Below are 21,471 nucleotides of genomic sequence, written 5' to 3' on the forward strand. Positions count from 1 at the left end.
CCATTTGGAAACGTACGGAAGTTATTCATATTGAATTAGTCTTCAGTGCTAGATATTTTCATCAATTATTTGTCAGTATGGAACCTGTTTTGTCCAGGGTCTTTCCTTCAAGTGGATTTGAGCAACTGAAGTTTCGGAAAGCTCTGAAAAGCCCTAATAAAATTTTTTGGGCATAGAATGCCTAAATCTTTGTCATGTCTGTGGCTTTGGTAAGATGGTTATAACTCGCTTTCAAGTCATGGTCTTGTGGCAGTAAAATAAAGGGATTGATTTTTCTTTTTTAAATACTATTTTATATGTTTTTAGGGGGGATAATTTTTCTTTCACTTTAAATGAATATGTACAGAATTATGTAAATTTTTGTAACTAAGGGAAAATTCAAAATTGCTTAAATAATTTTTAAATGAAAGGGTCAGAATTTTAGTCTAAACGTGTAGAATGTTAAATTAGTTCATGTTAAACTAATATATAATATGTTAAAATTATAAAATTGTAGTAAAAGAAGGAATTAAAGTATCACTGAATTGATGACTGTAGAATCTGCTATATGAGATTTAATTTAATAAATTGTTAAATGCGGGAGATGTTTTGTCATGGTATCTTGAATTAATAAACATTAATAATACAACATTTGCGTGTGAACTGTAAATTTTATCTTTTTTGTTCAGTAGTTTAAACTTTTAAATATAAAAAAGCAAAGCATGAAAGTTACGGCTAGCAGTTACAAGAATGGGGGGGAAAAAAAAAATGCAAGCTGCAGAAAGCAAAATAAGTTCTCACAGACAGAGGAGCTCTATGTTCAGAGACAGGCAGACAATCTGATGGCTGAAACATTCCACCCAGTGTTGAAGCATCATTTCAAATCTAAATATCATTTACAAGTGAAGCTATCATAACAATATTAAATTATACAAAAAGGCACTAAAATATTCACAGGAAACATAATATGAAATTATGAAAATAATACAAAATTTTTCTCAAAACTGATGCACAGAAGCCTTGATACAATTTTCGGGAACTTTATATTTAAAACAAAGTACAAAGTTGTAATGTTATTACTTTTTTTTTTTTTTTTTAATCCTTATAAGCACCAGTAGGCAAAACACTAATTTTGGGAATTAGCATTTTTAAAAGTGTTTGCAGCTTTGAGCTTCACAAAACGCACAGTCCATCGTAGAGAAGGTAAATTGTCTTCCTTTATGATAACTGAAACATCAAACTTTTCACCTGAATGGCACAGGTTTTAGCATCTGCTATGAAGACCTGTATTTATGCAGCATTTATATAATTACTTATTTAGTCTCTATTTTCATAAACTTACATTCATTCACATTATTAAAGAAAGTAAGAAAGCAAAATATCTAAGCTTTACATATCAAGTAAAAAAATATCTTATGACTGGATAAAGCCAGTTATGCTGCTCAGAGGGTTAATTAGGTTGCACTTTAAACCATTTTGAATGGTGTTGTAAATTAGAAGTGTATTCATTGGACTATCTTTTCCAAAAATTTCGAAGCATTTTCTGAACAAGCTTCCAGCATTGTAAAATAAGAGTTTTTTTATCCTGTAAACTTTCTTCAGGTAAATGCAGTTAGCAGGCTACCAGTTAAGAAATGACCCGGTATATGTGCAGAAAATTCTGATGGATTTTCAGACATTGGATAGAAAGGTCATGAATTTATAAGGTATTTGTCCCGCTTTCCTAGCGTGTCTTCATGTTATAGTGGTCAGCACACTGAGCAGGTATTTCAGAGGTCCGTGGTTCGATTCCTGGCGAAGGCAGTTGCTAATTTTTCATCTTTTCTGCTTCCAAAAATATACCTGATGTCTCTACAGTGGCACTCGAACTAAAAAGGGTTTGGATGATGATTCTCCACACCCAGGATTTGGTGACTAGGTCTCCTAAAACTCTAGTCGCCCTTTAAAAAGAGGAGTATATAAGGTATTTCTCCCGCTTTCATAGCATGCCTTCGTGGTGTAGTGGTCAGCACACTGGGTCGGTATTTCAGAGGTCCGTGGTTCGATTCCCGTCAAGGGCAGTTGCTAATTTTTTATCTTTCCTGCTTTCAAATATATACTTAATGTCTCTACATATTCAAACAAGCTTCAGTTTGATCTATCGATGTTGTAAATTCTTCTTGCATCAAAAGATGTTCTATGGTTCGCTTCAGATGAAACTGTGTAGACTTGACAGCAGTTTCCCAATCCTCCAAAAGAAGTGCTGCAGGAGAATTAAATATTCACCTAGTATCTTCAGCTGAGTGCAATTCATTTTCCTTCAAAGAATTTATTACTGTTTTCAATTCCTTATCAGTAGCAATAAAATACACACCACAATCACTATGCACTGTATTGGTTTTCCTCCTTGAAATACATAGCATTTCAAAGCGTAAATAAATGATTATGATGTTAGATTACCTAATTCAATGCGTGGATTCATCCATGTAATAATTATTTTTGTCTTACTAACAAAGACAAACCTTGGCAAACTACCTTCAAAGATAATGCCAAGCCTTTCCCTTCTAACAGTTGAACTTCTTCCCAGCATAATACTGACCCCTCACTCCAAAGCAAACACAAACTGACAGTATGATTTTCCAAGTTACACATTCACCTTCTATAATTATTTATGGATGATATGAGGCCTAAGGAGTAGCAGAGACATCCTCTCTCAATTTGAGCAATAAAATTAGTAGAAAAAGGGAAAGCCATGTCTGAAAATGTATATCGGAACTCTGAAACAGTAATATGGTAAGTGGAACATGATGTTACTCAGATGTGGACATAAGTGCTACAAGATGGGTATATGTACTAATTTGATAGCATTACATCATTTATGATTGCTTTTGTGTTTGAATAAAGCTATTTGTTGAGGGAAATTATAAATGGTATTAAATATATTATATTCTAGTTTTCACTCCAAAGGAGTGTTAGCCCAGAAGGGGTATTAGTCTCAAAACAGCATTTTGTGTCAGTTCACTATAAATGGCATATTACTTTTTAAATTATTGCCACCAAATACACACATTGGCCAATGAATTAGAAACTTTTGAGATTTTCATTTGAATGTGTGATAGGGATGAAGCATGAAGATTTTTTTAAGACATGGGTTACACTTGGTTAGAATGCTTTCATGATAAATGAAGTAAAATGGGAAAAATGACAGATCTTTCACCATTTGAAGAAGAGCTTATTATTGGTGCCTCGATTTCAAAGACAGCAATCCTCACTGAACTCTCAAAAACAGCCATATCAAATTATTTCAAAAATTGGAATCAGAACTCACAGTCTTTCTCTAAAAGACATAACTGCTACTCGAGTACAGTTTTCCAAGAGAGAGATCAGCGTTGTCTCTGACCAATTGTACGGCAAAACAGGGACTCTACTGTGCTTCAACTGACATAGATCGTCAACCAAGCTCTTCCAAACAGATTTCAGCCCGAACCATGCACAGAGAATTGCTGAGGACAGGAATGTGTCGTTGGGTGCCTGTGAGTAAAACCACTCATTTCTGCCCGACATGCAAGAATTCGTTTTCTGTGGTGTCGGGAAAGAAGACACTGGACATGTGAGGATTGCAAACAGGTAATGTGGTCACATTGAATTATGATACACCTTATTTTTCACTGATAGAAGACGTCGAATTTGGCAAGAACCCCGTGAATCCAACTTGCCTTATTCGTACTGTGCAAGGGTCTAATGGGAGTATCGTGATATGGGGCATGTTCTGCTGGAATGGAAATGGTGCCCTGGTGTTCGAGGATAAACAAACAGCCATAAGATACCTAGATATACTGGCAGATCAAGTGCACCCTGCAATGTTTCATTTTTACCCTGATAGCAACGGATACTTTATGGATGATAATGCAGTTATGCATCGTACCAGAAGTATTCAAAATTGGTTCGCTGAACATCAGTCTGACTTCCAATGCCTTCCCAGGCCACCGCATAGCCTGGATCTTAACTCCATAGAAAATGTGTGGAATATGGTAGAAAGACGCATCCAACAGCATTCTCGTCTTCCATCTAATGTACAAGATCTAAAAAGCTGCATAGCCAATGCAAAGTATTCTCTTGATGTAAATGCACTCCAGAAGCATGTAGACTCAATGCCCAAACGAATCAGAGCAGTTATGCATGCAAAAAGGTGGTCCAATAAAATATTGATTTTGGTTTTCTAATTCATTGGCCATTGTGTGTATTAGTGCCGTGTATTATTTTTAAAGAAATTATGTAATGAAGAATCTGCATGAATATATGTATGTTTCTCACATTGTGAAAAAACCTAGAGCCATGAAATTTTGAATAACATAATCATCCACCCAAATAAGGCCACCTATAAGCCCGAATTTTGAATTTTTTCTATTATCTGTTTCATATTTTGTAAAACTTTTAACAAATTTTTTATTAACAAACGCGATGATTTCAAAACAAGCAATAGCAACACTGTATGGGGGGGGGACATTTTTATCTCTAGTGCACGAGACTGTCTATTGGAAATTCTAAAAATATGTTGTTTTTAAATATTTTGTGATGTTGCTGATAATTTGAATTTTATGTGGTTTAAGTGCAAAGCACGAGATATTTAATAGGGGCATAATAATATAAAATCTGAAAGCTTTCAGATTTTTATATTAATTTTTTTATTATTATTGTCTGTACTTTCTTAAAAAGCCCATACCGATATGCAAAAGTTGAAAGCTAGGGAAAGTGTTTGGTTCTTTAAAGAGTATATCTAAAAACGAAAGATTTAATGATTTTATATGGCATTTTAAAAATTTGGTACTTAGGGTGTTTGTATATGTACACATTTCTAAACTCTTAAAATTTTTAATGCTGTATCTGATTTTTTTTTTTTTTTTTTTTTTTTTTTTTTTCTTAGTCAAGTAAAGAAAACTTGCCGTCCTGTCATAAAACGCAGTACCATACCATCTCCTCATTTAACATCTGTGTCATCACCGCCAAAATCAACTGTATCTCATAATACTGAAGATACTACTGCTGGCCAGTTGAGCTCAGGAGCAAATAGTGTAAAGCCTGAATCAGAAAGTGTAACTTCGTCAAAGGATGGAGTTTGTACTGTAACCTCAACTACTTCTGCTGAAAAAGAAACAGAGCAAAGGACAACTGTTCGATCTTCATCTGTTGATGAATTTGTTAACTTATTCCTCAATGACTCTGATATGAATCTGGAAGAGGTTGATGATACAATGGAAGGAGGAGCAGAAGATATATTACTAAAAATTGAACAACTGCTAGAGAGTTAATATTTTTTGTAAATCTTCAGGGTTGTGCAATCTTTAATAATACCACCATAGTTCTTATCAGAGCTGTTTTCCCATCAGCACATCATGTTTTGTTGTTTACCCGAAAAAGATTGCTTCTATTTTTTCAATCATGAAAATCAGCAAGACCTATATGTAGAGGTTTGATTTTGATTGTCGTATTTTTATTATTACATACATGTTTTAATGTATGAAGAATCTTGAGCTATTTTTGTACTCTTTGTATAAATTATTGTTGATTATACAAAAAATTTGCAACTTTTAATTAATGTGACAATGTATATTCTCGTGGTGTTTAATTTTTTGTTCCCTTTATTTTGGGGGGGGAGTGTGTTAAGAGCATTCCTGAATTTCAACATGTGGATGTGTCTTTGAGTTTTATTTTCGTATCTATATCACTTTGTCATTGCTTAATGCTGTTACGTGTATCCTAGTACCACAATGAAAGAAAGCATCTTTTTCTTGAAATAATTTAGCAATTTATCTATGGACTGTAATGAAGCTCCAAATTATTGATATGTATATTAATGTATTAATTTTGATGTGTTTATAATGCAGGTGTAAATAATGTAGGGCTTATTTTCACTTTACAATGTGCACTTTTGTGATAAATTTCATTATCCAAAGTAATAGCATGGAAAACATATAACTTGTCCCCTTGTTATATTATATAAAAATTATAATCTTGGAATGCAATTGTGTTGTTTCAAGGAATGAGAATTTTTATGTTTAATTTTAACCTGCAAAGGACATGGTAAATTAAGCCTTCTGTAGTTCTTTTAATAAGCCATTATAATGTGTCGAGTAAAAGTACACTTTAAAAAATATGAACTTAATATGTGTTCCTACCTTTTAATATTTATATTTATGAGTATGTCTTTTGTTTAGCTCATAAACATATTTTATTTTGAAGGAAAAAAAGGGTGTGTTTATCTGTAATTCAAATCATCAGAATGTTTGCTTTTTTCAAAGTCAGTTTTTGAAATTTCTCATTGAAAGGGGAACAGAAAGCAGTTTATTTAATTTAGTACCCATAATTGGGCAAAATTGTTAAACTGGTTGAAAGTCATTGAATGATTATGACAGTTTATGTTCTGAACATTAGTAAAAGTCACATCTTTAATGAAAATGAAATTTACTTATCGTAAAAAATTAAGTACATGTGTAAGAGGTATTTCTAACTAGTATTGAACAATGTATGTGAAAATGTCAGATGTACTTAATTCACTACAAAGATTTTGTTTTGTTTATCATTTGTCTTATTTTAAGCATCTTGTATGCATTATTTTTATCAACAAAATATTTATTTAAGTAACCTTCATGTATACATGAAATGCTGTGAAAAGTGAATCATTCAGTTTGAATTTTGTGTCAAATTGCAATCAGACTTATGTGGAAGATGTTTATTCTGAATAATCTGATGCTTCTAGATCTGAAAAGTGTTAATTCTTTCAATATTTGGAATTAGTTTTGGTATATATATATATATATATATATATCATTTATATGTTGAGAAAGCCAAAATAATGCAGTTGTTGAAGGTGAAAATTGTTAACCAGTTTTATATAACAACTGTGTAAATTGATTAGAAAAAATTACCATTTTAAAATGGAAATCAAATTTATAATTGTAACATTATATAATAATGTGGCTCTTAAAGGTGCTGAAACTTAACATGAGTAATTCAAGAGAGATTCAACATGCTGCATACAAAGCTTAAAGCTCAAGCACATACAAGAATGTTTGTGTGGAAAATTTGTCACTCTTCTCACATATAGAAATTTCCAAGGAATTACTGTTATGTACCAACTTTACTAAATTGTTACATGATATGTATCTAGGAACATAGATTACAAATTCTATCCTGTAATCATAGTGAAAAATCAAAGAAAGTAAAATACTGGTGTAATTAATATAAAGTATTACTGAAGTTTCCTTTACCCCTTAATCTGATGCACAGAATTTTTGCTATTCAAGGCTATTCAACATTTTAATATTTTAAATCTGATCATTTACTAATCATACATAGGTATGCCAAAAAAAAAAAAAAAAACAAATTGTATGAAGACTGTTGCTATGCCTAAGAAGCTCTGTTCAGTGCTTTCAAATAAGAATGTGTGCACTGTTGGTGCAACCATCAATTCAGTGTATATTGATACCACCATTTAGTGACATTTAGTTAACTGAATATTTAACTTTACATTATGTCTGTTCTGAATTAGTGTTACGAATTATTCTTATTTTATGACTTCAGATTGCCTGCCATCCAGATCTGAAAACTTATTTTTCTTGTCTTCAGTATTTTGCTGTATGAACAGATTTTAAATGTTCATTTTGAGACAAGAGATTCAATTTATGTTCAAAGTTATGGTCTCAAGTTGCTGACTGTGATGTGTTTGTAAAAGCAAAATATGCTTTTTGTGAAAATATTTGCTGAATGTTCAAGACATGAATTTGTTAGTTAAACAAGTGAATCTTGCTGGTGATTTTAAGAACAAATTGGCAATGTCATCATCTTAAGTTGCAAACTGGAAGCCTGTTCATGAAGACAGAGTGGACTTCATCTGCTCATAATCATCAAGTATTTTTGTATGAGATTAAGCCATGGTCATGACTTTAAGCTATAATGTTTCTGAAGAAAGAATATATTTCTTATTCTTAGTGTTTCACTAAGAGATCAATGCGAAATTATAAGAAGAGAGAGACAATTAGTTATATTGTATGATCAAGGCATGATCGTGAACTTGAGCTGAAAACATCTTATTTTCAAGAGGAAATTTTCTTCTTATTCTTTGTGTTTATTCATATGACCAAGATAGGCTTATTGCCAGATAAGAGAGATATATTTGCATATATGATACACGATCAAGGCATGCAAGTTTCTAACTATCCTGTTTGTAAAGTCAGAAAATTCAGTATTTAACTCAATATGTGAGTTTGTCATGAGATAGAAGTTACACATTCTTTTGTGTATTCAAAGTTATATCATGAGCTTAAATTGCAGAGTATTCTATTTGTGAAGGAGTGTGCTTTTTCATTTTTAGTGTTTTCTGTGTGATGAAGACATAATCTTAAGTTTCAAGACTTTTTTGCGTATGGATCCAGAATGCAATCTTTGTGTTCAGCACTGACTAATCAAGATGAAAATTAATAACGAGACAAAAATAATTTCTGTGTGGTCAAAACATCATTATCATAAATTGCCAACTGTATCTAGTTATGAAGGTAGAATGTGCTTCTCATCTTCATGTGTCAAGATCATCATCATGTGCTCAAGATGTGACTTCATCGGGAGATAAAGAGAAAGATGTGTGATCAAGGTATGATCCTCATCTTGTGTTGGAGGTGTTAATGTTTTCATACAGATATTCATTTACTGTGTGATAAAGCATGGCCATGATCTTGTGTTTCAGGACAGTATTTTGCTGTATGATCCAGACGTAAGTTTATTGCAAGACAAGGAAATAATTTTTCAGTGGTCAAGACAGTTTATTACCATAGATTGCCAGTTGTATCTTCAGTGTAAAGTTTGATTATACTCCTTCTCTTCAGTATTTTACAATTTGATCAAAACATGATTTAACTAAGCCACACAAGGGACATATTTGCTATGTGATAAAGCATAATCATGAACTTGAATTTCAAATGGTATCACTTTTGGGAAGGTAAAATGTTCAAATAATATTTTACCTTGATTTGAATTACAAAACTTGAGTTCATCATGAGGTGGAGAGACATTTGCCCTGTTCACAAGATGTGCTGATGACCTTAATTTGTCAAACTGTATCCTGTTTATGCCATTGGAGTAGATTCTTCATTGTTTTGTTGACTGAGTACATGAAGATGGAATGTTCTTCTTATCCGTGGTGTTATGCTATGTGATTAGACAAGATAATGGTCATAAGTTGCAATCTGTTTATGAAGCTATAAGATGTTTCATGTTCTCAGTATTTAACTGTGTGATCAAGATCCAAATTCATTGTGTGACAAGGAAATAAGTTTTGTGTAGTCAAAACATCATACATAGGTATGCCAAAAAAAAAAAACAAATTGTATGAAGACTGTTGCTATGCCTTAGAAGCTCTGTTCAGTGCTTTCAAATAAGAATGTGTGCACTGCTGGTGCAACCATCAATTTAGTGTATATTGATACCACCATTTAGTGACATTTAGTTAACTGAATATTTAACTTTACATTATGTCTGTTCTGAATTAGTGTTACGAATTATTCTTATTTTATGACTTCAGATTGCCTGCCATCCAGATCTGAAAACTTATTTTTCTTGTCTTCAGTATTTTGCTGTATGAACAGATTTTAAATGTTCATTTTGAGACAAGAGTTCCAATTTATGTTCAAAGTTATGGTCTCAAATGATAAAATATTGCTTGAATGCTTCACTTTTCAGCTAAGTTGCATTACATGGACATGCATTACATTACATTACCTACAGTTTTCTATGTATCCTGCTTGGAAAGGTGGCATATACTTTTCATCTGCAGTATTTTGCTGTATAATCAAGACAAGACTTTATTAGAAGATAAGAAATGTATTTGTTATGTGATTAAAGCATAGTTTTTTGCTTAAATCGTGGAAAGACAACATTATGGAATTACTTTTTATCAATACATAATTGACTTTAAATTACAGACTCAGTTCTATTTTTGAAGCCAGAAGTCTTCCATTGTAATGAAAATACGAGTTCATCATAAGGCAAAAGAATAATTTCTGTTTTTTAAGGCATGAATGAATGTTTCTGAAGTTACAGACTGTATCCTGGTTAAGAAACTAGAATGTTTTACTTAAAACATGCTTTTGTTGTGAGTTTTAAAGAGATGCATAGGCAGATTTATTGCAATAAATCATAACATTATAGCAGATTTGTTGCAATAAATTGTAATGTTATAGAATTACTTGTTATCAATACATGATTGACTTTTAAGCTGCAGACTTTCATCTGCCTATGAAACCAGAATGTTCTTCATGTCCTCTGTTTTTTCCAGTGTGATCACAATAAGAGTTTATCATAAGACAAGAAAATAATTTCTGTTGATAAAGGGTTTTCATAAGTTACAGACTGTATCTTGGTTATGAAGCTAGAATGTGCTTCTCACCCTCACCTCTCACTAATTTGCTGTGTGCTCAAAACATGCCTTCATTATGTATGTCAGATTTGTTGCAGTAAAGTGTAACATTATGGAATTACTTGTGATCAGTGCATGATGGACTTTAAACTATAGACTATGTTCTATGTGTGAAGTGAGAATGTTCTTCATGTTTTCTATATTTTCCAGTGTGATCAAAATATGAAATTATCATAGACATGAAAATTTTTTCTGTTGATAAATGTATGGATCTTTCTTAAGTTACAAACTGTAGTCTGGTTATGAACCTAGAATGTGCTTTTCAGACTCAAAATTTTGCTAAGGCATGCCATCATCATGAGATATAAGAAAGGCATGATGAAATTTGTTTCAATAAAGTGTAATATCAAAATGTGAGTTCATCATAAGACAAGAAAATAATTTCTGTTGCTAAAGGTGTGGACCTTTTGTAAGTTACAGATTGTATCCTGGTAATGAAACTAGAATGTGCTCAGCCCCATTATTTTGCTGTGGGCCCAAGGCATGCTTTTATCACGAGATAAAAGAGGAGCATAGGCAAATTTGTTGTAATAAAGCATAACATTATGGAATTACTTGTGGTCAGTGTAAGCTTTAGACCACGTTCTCTTTATGAAGCCAGAATGTTCATATCCTTTATATTTTAAAGTTGATAAAGGCATGGACATTTTTAAATTATGGACCGTATCCCAGTTATGAAGTAAGACATGCTTCTCAATCGGAATTAATTTGCTGTGTGGCTAAGACATGCCTTCATCATGAGATTAAAGAGATGCATTTGCTGTGTAATCAGAACATGATTGTGAACTTAAATTGCAGAATATAGTTTTTTTCACTCAGCATTTGCTTTCTGATCAAGACATGATCCTGATCTGAAGTTACAAAAGTATAGTCTATTTATGGATCCAGTTATGTTTTGTATCACTAATTTTCTGTATAGTGTTTATCATGAGACAAGAGAATAATTTTTTTGCAGTCAAGACATGGTCATTACTATTAAATTTTGATTGCATTCTGGTTTGGAAGATTGAATATGCTTCACATCGTCAGTATTTTGCTACTTGATCAAGATATGAAATAATCATTTTATGAGAAAACTACATAAGCGGTGTGATCAAGACATGATCATGATCTCGAGTTGAAACTATATACTGTTTTTGAAAATAGAATGTTATCTTCTGCTTAGCAACTTATAAACAAAATAAAAATTCATCAGGAATTGGAGAGTCATTATTCTATCATTCAAGCATATTCACAATCTTAAGTTACTGAATGTGTATATAATATAGTAAGTTTCTCATTTCTGTATTTTCCTTGTGGTCAAAATTCAAGACCTGAAATCTGATAGATTTCCGTGATTTGAGACATGATTATAAAGTTACGGTTCTGTCTTGTTTATGACTGAATGTACATATAATCCTTTATGTTTTGCTGAGTAAACAAGACAAGGTAATGATCTTAAGTTGCAGATTCTGTTCTGTGTATGAAACTACAAAGTGCTTCTTATCATCTATCATGTGACAGGAAAATAACCTTTGTGTAGTACGTTTTGTAAATACTCTTTTTGGGAGGATAGGATGTGCTCAACATCTATAATAGTATGCTTCTCATCTATAAAGTTTTGCAATGTAATCAAGACAGGATTTGAGATGAAAGAAGTGTATTTATTGTGTGATCAAAGCATGGTAGTGAGCCTAAATTATAGTCATATGCTTCCAGTTCTCAATATTTGCGATTACGCTCGCAGCAAATTTAATGCACTAAAATCTTGTTTATTATGTTACATAATGGAATTATTTAAGATTAAAACATGATAATGTAATTAAGCTGTGGACTTGATTCTGTTAATGATGCCAGAATGTGCTTCATATCCTTTGTACTTTTCAGTATCATTGAGACATGACCTTTAAGTTGTAAACCTTATCCTGATTGTAAACCTTACCTCTGATGTGCTCCTCATTCTTAATATTTTGCTGTGTAATCAAGGTCATCATGAAGTTCAAGATATGTATTTGCTATGTGATCAACCCACAACTGTGCTTTAACTTGCAAAAAGACAGACTGCTTTCTTATACTCAGTGTTTGAGCAAGACATAATTATGATCTAAAGTTCCTGATTATTTTTTGCTTGCTGATATGAATGCATTGAAATTTTCTACTTGTTTTATTCATTATATTTTTATGTATCGATAGCATTTTTATGCTGATTTTTAGTGTACTAATGATAGTAATGTCTCAATGCAAGTGAAAAAACATTGCGATTTCTTCATTTTGTAAGTATGATTTGAAAATCATTTATCTTGAATTATCGACATTATTGACTAGGGTGAGCACTGCTATCAACAAGCAAGGCCTTCATTATTTCCTATCCCGTATGGCAAAAATGTTGAGCATTTTCTTCTGGTTAATATTATTCTGATTTTAACCAGCTAATTTATGTAAAACATGTGTTTGGATATAATGCATTGTCCAACCTATTGAGATAATTACTGCACATCTGAATGGCTGTATGTAATTTTTCAGTGTGCAATGAAAAGTATCTTTCAAGTTGTAGAATTTTCTCATTACAAAGATGTCATACATTTGATTGGAAGAATATGCAAATTTCTTCAACCGCATACGGAAGTTATGATTATTCTGTTAAGTTTCAGTATATATTAAACATGCTAAATTAACAAGATTATTTTTCATATTGTGCTTAGTAACCTATGAATGTTGGGCTGTAGACTGTTTCTGTAGTCAGTTAATATGATGTACCTCAGACCAGCCAAGCTATATGAATATTTGGTATATGGTATATAGAGTATATATTAATACATTAATTTTTTAAAATTCTGATATTGTTTTGATATACAGCTAAATACTGCCGCCATATCTTGGTCTTCATTACTTCATCATCATTTACAAGTGGGATTTGATTACAACTATTGACTTTTTCTTAGATTCCATAGCAAATTTTCTAATATGCATATTCTGCAAGTTTAAACATAATTCAAAATATTTCTGCACTAGACGGGAATGATAAAATATTGCTTGAATGTTTCACTTTTCAGCTAAGTTGCATTACATGGACATGACACACATAAAGCTCTGTCTTAATGCATAATATACATTAATTTATCTTTGGCATAAAGGAAACTTTCAGCATCAGTGTCATTGTTTGTTATTTCAAATAAATCATTTTGTTGAAGCATCTGTATTGACATAAAATATGTAGAAAACATAATCGTGTTATTTTCACTTTAAAGGCAAATCATTTTCCCATTAGCTGTGTGGCTACAGGTGTTTTGAACATGTTTCTTATTAAATGCATCTGACTGTTTCACATTTAATATTTCCTTATGTAATAGAGCTAAATTTTACTCTTAGTATTTGATGAATTCTTTATGTAATATTCCATAAAGTATCTGCTACAGTCTTTAGTTGAAGAATTTTTTTCATAATTTATAAGTATCTTTAAAGAAAGATACGACTTATAATAGATAACTCATTGCCTTACAAATCTGATGTGTGTGGGCTTTTTTTATATTAAAATTGCTAATATTGTGAATTTTTATAAAATATTGTCAAATTACTCTTTTTGAGCAAGCTAATAGAAAAAGATGCTATGTATTTCCACTTCGTTCTTTTACTGTGCCATGATATTATTAGCACTGTAGACACTGTCTATTCATGTCAAACTTTGTTCATAAAATTCATGCCAGTTTTATTTCATGCCTTATACCTGAACAGCCATAAAAATTTAAATCTATAAATATGAGTTTAATTATTATATTGTAAATAGTGTAAAATTTGTATTATAACATATTTCATCATATCTGTATATAAGATGCATAATAAAAATACTTGCATATATATGTGTGTGTGTGTAAGGTTAATTATTGTAAGTATTGAAATATTAAAATTTTCTATAAAAAAGAAAATTCCATTATATTTCTAAATTTTCATGAGTACATTTTGGATTATTAATGCTTTTTAATAGAAGCTTAAGAATAATAAATCTTTTCAGTAGAAATTCTAGATCTGGGATATTATTTTATTAAACCCTGAATGGAAAAGAAATTTGCAATAAGTTATGTGTATGGTAAAGTGAAAAGTAAAATTCACATTCTTGTATTGAAAATGTTAAATTAAGTATCTTTATATGATAAGTATTTCTAAAATTTTATGTGAATGTCAGTGGAGAAAAATATTTTGTATGAGCGAATATTTTCTTTTATGTTGAACAGTAGCATAAAACATTTTTAGAAATAGGTAATCTAATACTAATATGATATGCGATGAAATTTGTAGGATTAGGCTATTCAATTATTTCAAAGGACTATTTGCCTAAGTAAAGGGAAGACTATGGCGAAAAGTTTCTATGTTGCTTACTGTTTACCACATTTTGCTGACTGTGTGTAGGTTTTATCTGGAATTTAGTATTTTTTCTTAAAACCCTACCAAATTTTTTTTGATGCTTTATAGGTGTACGATTCATGCATTTTTTCATTTGCTTCATGGGAATAGTTAAGTGTACATTATCTTTTCTGGAAGTTTAATAGAAAACAGATTTTCGGGCACTGCAGGCCTTGACCCATTAGGGCTGTTATGCCACTGAGTTTATTTGTTTTTATTATACCGGAGAGGGCATGGGTATTTGTAAGTGCATGATGTCCTTGGGCACTTAAGATACCATTGAGTCAAAAGTTCCCTTAAGAGACTGTTGGAAGAAGAGTTATGAGGTCCTCTTTTAAAATTGGAACCGAGCTGAGCAATTTTTTACTGTTCTCTGTGAGGTTACTTAGCCAACAACAAGCGCAGCTCTGCACGATTGGCTATGATGAATTCATGGACTTGATTTGATGTTGCTTTCAAACAAGTTGGATAAGTCACTGCCACTATTGTACCACACACACATGTATTTGGTTTGCAGCATCAAGAAAATGGCTTCAACTCCATGTTTGTATGCATTTTTATTCAATTAGCCATTTCATTTGAAACAACAGGTAGAAAATTTAACAAAATAGATATTTTGAATTATAATGTATTGAATTTGAGGTAGCTTTTTGTGACAATTCTTTAGCAATTCATACTGGATGTTTAATATTTAATTTTCTTCAGCAATGTGTTAGCAGTGTTTCAATTTTAATTTACATCATCATCGATATCGTATTGCTATCTTTGTTCATTCATATACACCATTTGCACTACAGCAGGCATATATATATATATTTCTTTTTTCCTCTATTTGGCGTGAATTTAAATTGGTAATTATGGTTTTGTCTCATTTACCGCATTTCAAAGGAGAAACGTTAGCTAATTGTCACTTTTAATATCGAAATACGGTTTTCAGGCCATCTGCAAATACCTTAATGGGGGCAAGTTCTAGCGTGTGTTCAATAAAATCAGGAAACTATCAGATAACGATCTTTTTCGTTGTTGCTTACTCACTGTTATGTATTTTGTATTCTGGTATGCTTTAAAAAAATCATTTACCATTGAAACTTTTCCTGGAGTACCCTGTTAATGTCACAGTGTTATAGTAAATTATGATACTTTGCCCATCGCTGACAGAATGTGCCGAAAACAGACGGAGAAATGCTTGGCAGCCTGTGTCGGAAACCACCCGGAGTAACATCGTTAGGCGGAGTGTCCTGAATTTTAGGTACGTTGTTGGCTATTGATTATTTATATGTACGCTTTTATTTAAATCGCTTTAGAGGCAGGGGAAAAAAAATCTAGTGTTATATCGTAGGGAGATGAAGCCAGCTACCGACTTTTCAAAATGTTGCAAAGACGGACCCTTTCTATTTATGGATTAAACATTCTAAGTTGTCCACTGAACATAAAAATTCATTCAGGTTACTTCCTTTTTTACATTAGAATTCTCTGATTTTAAGAACACACTGTATGTGTAAGGCATAACGGATATGCTTGACTTTATACTGGCAATCAAAGTATATTTTGCATCATTGCTTGTGCATCAGTTGGACCAAGTTCATGCATAGTTCTTAGCACTAAAGAAAGCGTAAAGGACATGCAAGACTTCATTAACACTGGAGGGAAAATCTAAAAGAATAAAAATGAGTGAAATATAAGTATTAATGGATAAAATTCAAAGAAATTTGTTATTTGGATAACATGACATCAAAGAATTCTAGACTATTCCTCCTTGCCATAAAACAATATGTAAATTCCTGCACCTGAACTCTTTGACATCTTGATGAGAATATGCCAATGTAAGTTTAAATTCTGAGTGAAAGGATTCTATGAGGAATAGAGTTTATGTATGGATGGTAAATATGTCTTTCAGAAATCAGATGAATATGGGGATCTGTCGGGAAGGTAGGAGCTCGACAGAAACAGCCGCAATGTCGTAAAAATCTAAAAGTGCTCAAAATTTCCTAAATTCTGGAAATGATTTAAGAGCGAGGGTAATGTATTTAGATGTTAAGCACAAGACTAAAAATGAGCCACAGCTGCTTTTATAGGCTTGTTTATTGGATATAACAACCAAAAGGAACAAACAAATAAATACTTCAGAAGGACTTTTCCATAATTACGGAATTTCCAATATCCTGATGCCCTGCATGTGAAATGCTTCATAAAAGAAAGTATCTATACAAGGAAAAGAACGAATTCCACTAATACACAGCATGCAAAAGCACTGAACTTGGTGCTTCATTGACCTGAGCTTAATTCCCTTCATTGGGAAAAAAATGTTTCTTTTGGGATTTTTTTCTAAACATAGTAACTGTCTGGAGAATGGCAGACATAAGCACTATCCCAGAATAATATTCTTGAAGGAAATGGTGGAATAATGATCTGGTCTGCACTGACTTGGACATCTGTATCAGAAGCATCATGACTGCGCAAACATACCAAGAACTTCTTGATTCCTGTGCGACTGCTTTTAAAGTTTCAGTTGGTGAAAACTTTTTCTAAGACGATAATGTAAAATAACAGCATATTGAGGAAGATTAAGTTCGTTCTAACTGCGCTCTTTGGGTGTCATCATCAAAAGTCTTTCATATGGCGTAGCGTGCATATACAGGATTCAAAGCCGATTGAAGATGTACGACATGCACTAGGACATCAATTCATCCCATACCTAAGACTGTGCAGGAAATTCAGACCGGTTCGAAAGAAGTAGAATAACATTCACAATAACTTAACTATACGTTTCATATAGCGCTGGCGTGAAGAACTAACAAGAGTCGGGTTCTGCAAAAAGCAGCTAGGAATGGCCGACATAACGGTAGTGAATTGGAACAATTATCTCCGGGAGATCTGATACTTGAAATAGCGGCAGCAGAAAGGAGAAATCACGGCTTCGAATGCATTATCTTTGCGTCCTGTGAACATGCAACGAAAGCATGTTCACGGGACGCAAAGATAGTGCTGGAAAAATGTTGCTTCCACAGTGGATTTTCGGAGGCATTTGTCGTGAAACGTGCGAAACGTTTCTTGTAATTGTCTCCGATCTTACTGCCGCGATTACACAGCACACTAATGAGCGAAAGTAAAAAGAACATTAAAGAATGAACGATCATTTTTCCGACTGCTGGAAAGGGTATGAAACAGAAAACTTGAGCAATCTGGGTATGTCCATTGTAAATATGATTTCGTCGATTCTAAAATGGCACATACACTCAAAGAACGCGTACGGGCAAGTGCTAAATAAGCGAGGAGAAAAGCACCGTAGAACAGCTCGCCACCACCTCTAGTTCTACCTCGCGGTGTTTCTTTTGGAGGAAAAGATACACTGCAAATAATATGTTCAATGACGTCCTAAAACCAATCGCTAAACATTGTCCCCCAGAAACTAAAATGTGACTATATTCGCCAATGGTGTGGGCTCCGAAAGAAAGAAGGAAACAACAAAGTAGGGTCTAATTACAATATTACAATTACTATATTTCCTGCATGCCCAGAACTGAGGCATATGTCAAACTCTAAAAAAGAAGATTCCAAATCTTTCATTTTAGTTCAGATTTATTAATGCTTACATCTGAAACCAAAACGAAAGCTACAACTCAAAACAAATTCATGGAATACAGATAACGTTGCCACACAAAAAAAAATAATCATCAAAAGTCTTTCGATTTAATTTTCGTTTTCAAGAGTTACGTCGTATTTCATGGAGCTCGTAATAGTTTTTCTTTACAGTGTGTAAAGAACTCATAACGTGAAATATATTACTATTATACAAATAAATAAATTTTTAATTGTTATGCTCAATAATTTACCAGTTTTAATCTGCAACAAAATCTAAACTGATATTCATAATGACTGGCCGTTGACGCAGGTTTGTGAAGTGGTTATTAGTGTCTAAGCCACTCGTTTTGAAAATTAAAACTGAGTTTATGAGAAAAGATAATTGTGAGCACAGCATAAAATTTGAACTAAGTATAAACAGAACGAACATTCAAACGAAAACAAAAACAGTTTTCTGAACTTAAATATTATTGCATTTATATATATTAGTTTAAACTTCAAGATATCAGTTTTTTTTTTTTTTTTTTTTCCTTTCTTAGACCGCATTTACGCGCTGTCATGTGATGTCAGGCATTTTTCGGAAACTATGAGTGATAGAATTGCATGTCTATTCAAATCGGAAGCGGAAGACATGTTTGATACCAGGATATCCTAAAAAACAGAAAGCAAATTGACTTTCTATGAAGAAATAAATAAAGTTTGGCTGTTGACAAAATCAATGAACTTGACCAGTGTAATATGAATAATCAGCTTACATCAGCTTTTTTATATAGATATATTAATGTGGCAACAACAGGTAAATAGATATTCTAATAAAGTAAATATTTATTACATCTATTTCCTACCAACATATGAAACATAGATTTTGAAGTTTCAAAAGATACTCAGCTTAAATAGCAGATTTCAAAAAATCCGATTAAATGTTTGCTGCATTTTAAAAGCTGTGATTGCTCCGAACCTTGAAGTCCATTTGCAATGCTGCATTTAATAAGTAAGTCAAAATAATCTATAATGTAATTTTTTTTTTTTTTTTTTTTGGTTAGAATTTTTAAATTAAAGGAGATAAAATTAAATGGTGCTACTTTGGTAGACGGTTGCACGGATTTTTGGCGATTTACGTTGGCGCAATTGTTGGCGCGATTTTTACAATCGTCAGCCATCTTGAAAAACGCTGTTTTTACGCATAGTAAAGTATTCGAAACTTGAAAAAAATAAATATCGTTAAAAAAAATGGATTAATTTTTTGTTGAAAATGTCGTTTTTTAAGATGGCAGGCAAGTGTAAATAAATACATTTACTATGAGTATAAAATACTAAAGTAAGGCTATTATTACTTTCATATAGCAAAAAAGAGAAAAAAACACCGCTATAAAAAATCATTGCGCCAACGTTTAATTAGATTAAAATATTACTGAAATTGAATATCGAATTAAAACCCATCCTACCAACATTTAAAAGAATTAGAATATTATTAAATTCAAATACTTTAAAATACGTTATATAGAATATAATTAACATTAAAACATATGTGACAATAATTATCTCAGCAATTTTTAAAAATAGTGTATGAATTTTTTTAACAAAAATTGAAGTATACAATTATAAAATAAAAGAAAAATATGTACTTACATTTTTCTTGAATCATTTAATCTCTGTTGTTTATTGATAAGAACCACAAAAAAAAATCGGAATCATAATTTAGATATCAATGAAAAAATTTGAAAAATGTAATATCAAGGGCAGGAATAAAAAAAATTTAAAAAAAAATTATAAATAGATAAAGCAATTTAGAGCCAAATTAATGGATCATGAAGATTAAAAATAACAAAAAAATTTGAAAAAAAAATCCAATAATAGGTATTGTTTTTAAGATTTCGAAGATCCTTTAACCGCCCCTCCCTGAAGTATATGCCAATCTTCCCAATCTATGTCTCTAATAATTTCGAGAAATTTAACATATGGATGCTCATTCAATGCAGAGCAAATTTTCCTAAACAAATACCAGGCTATGTATCCTTCAAAATCTCCTCGACGATTGTAAACCGGCAAAGAATTTTTGAAGTCACGCCATTGTCTTTCAACTGTGTTGGTATGAGCTCCGGTTTCAGGATCTACGAAATGGAGCGAATGGTTAACTTGCAAGTGATTAAAACCTTCTTCGCTCAAACGGTCATAAGCTTTCCAGCAGTCCGAAATAATCTGGGTTCCCGGTTCGATCCAATCTTTAATTAAAGCGAGAAGAGTATCCGCTGTTCTGTCTGGCACAGCAACTAAAAAACAGCGACCTGATTCGCGCTCTATTCCCCCCAAAACCCACTGCCTTCAACGAATCGACCCTTGTTAAACTTTCGTTTCCCGATTTTAGACTCATCAATCTCCACGATTTTCCCTGGCCCTCCGATCTTCTCCGTTTTAGTTTCTACAAAATTAATTAAAACGTCCGTTACATAACTGCGCCAGTCGGCTACAGCTTCTGAAAAAATACCGAGCTCACATTGAATTCTATCGTACGAAGAACCCATGAATATTTCGTACACTAGAGCTAAAATGACAGCAATTGGAAGTTTACTGCCGGTAAAAAAGGAGGAATGTCTAATACTTTTTTTACCGTTACAGCGATTATTTCTTCCACCGTGACCACAATACCATATACGGCCATCCTCAGAATCGGCTTCTTTAACCATCATCATCTGTGATCCACATTTCTCGCACTTCATTGAAGAAGCAATTAGCGAGGTTTCTTCCAAAAACTTAAAATAAATTTCCTCTAACCCTTGTAACAATTTGTAAACAAATCTTTGATTAGGAAAGCCAGGCTGGCCAAAATAAGGTCTCAAAGGACGATTTTTTGATTCCGATACCAATAATTCTTGGCACTTACCAATAACAACATTCATCTTAGAGAGAGACATCTTTGAAGGAATTCCAAGAAATGAATTAAATTTTAAAATGGCGCGGAAATGCACAAATTTTCAGTAACCAATCAGGGAGCTGATTACAGCTCGTTAATGCACAAATATTCTATAACCAATCAGAGAGCTTATTACATCACGCCTAGAATTAAATTTGTTTAAAAATTCATACGT

The 21,471-nt window shown here is 32.3% G+C and overlaps 2 protein-coding genes across 7 annotated transcripts in view; both read left to right on the top strand.

The window, feature by feature from the left end:
- LOC118192036 (uncharacterized) overlaps positions 1 to 7,342 on the top strand; it is a 61,949-nt gene extending 54,607 nt beyond the window's left edge. For all 6 annotated transcript variants that reach the window (XM_085820829.1, XM_085820826.1, XM_085820830.1 and 3 more), the window contains one exon: positions 4,883 to 7,342. In XM_085820829.1, the coding sequence (XP_085676955.1) occupies positions 4,883 to 5,267 (385 nt within the window). In that variant the 3' untranslated portion in view covers positions 5,268 to 7,342. The remainder of the gene's footprint in view (positions 1 to 4,882) is intronic.
- An 11,678-nt stretch (positions 7,343 to 19,020) lies between these two features.
- Positions 19,021 to 21,471, top strand: part of LOC118192038 (uncharacterized) — a 60,701-nt gene continuing 58,250 nt past the window's right edge. The window contains exon 1 of the mRNA XM_035362921.2: positions 19,021 to 19,376. The gene's annotated coding sequence lies outside the window, so the exon portion shown is untranslated. The remainder of the gene's footprint in view (positions 19,377 to 21,471) is intronic.

The sequence above is a fragment of the Stegodyphus dumicola genome, chromosome 7 (genome assembly GCF_044657685.1).
Source record: "Stegodyphus dumicola isolate Sdum_Otavi_A_Nest chromosome 7, ASM4465768v1".
Lineage (NCBI taxonomy): Eukaryota > Metazoa > Arthropoda > Arachnida > Araneae > Eresidae > Stegodyphus > Stegodyphus dumicola.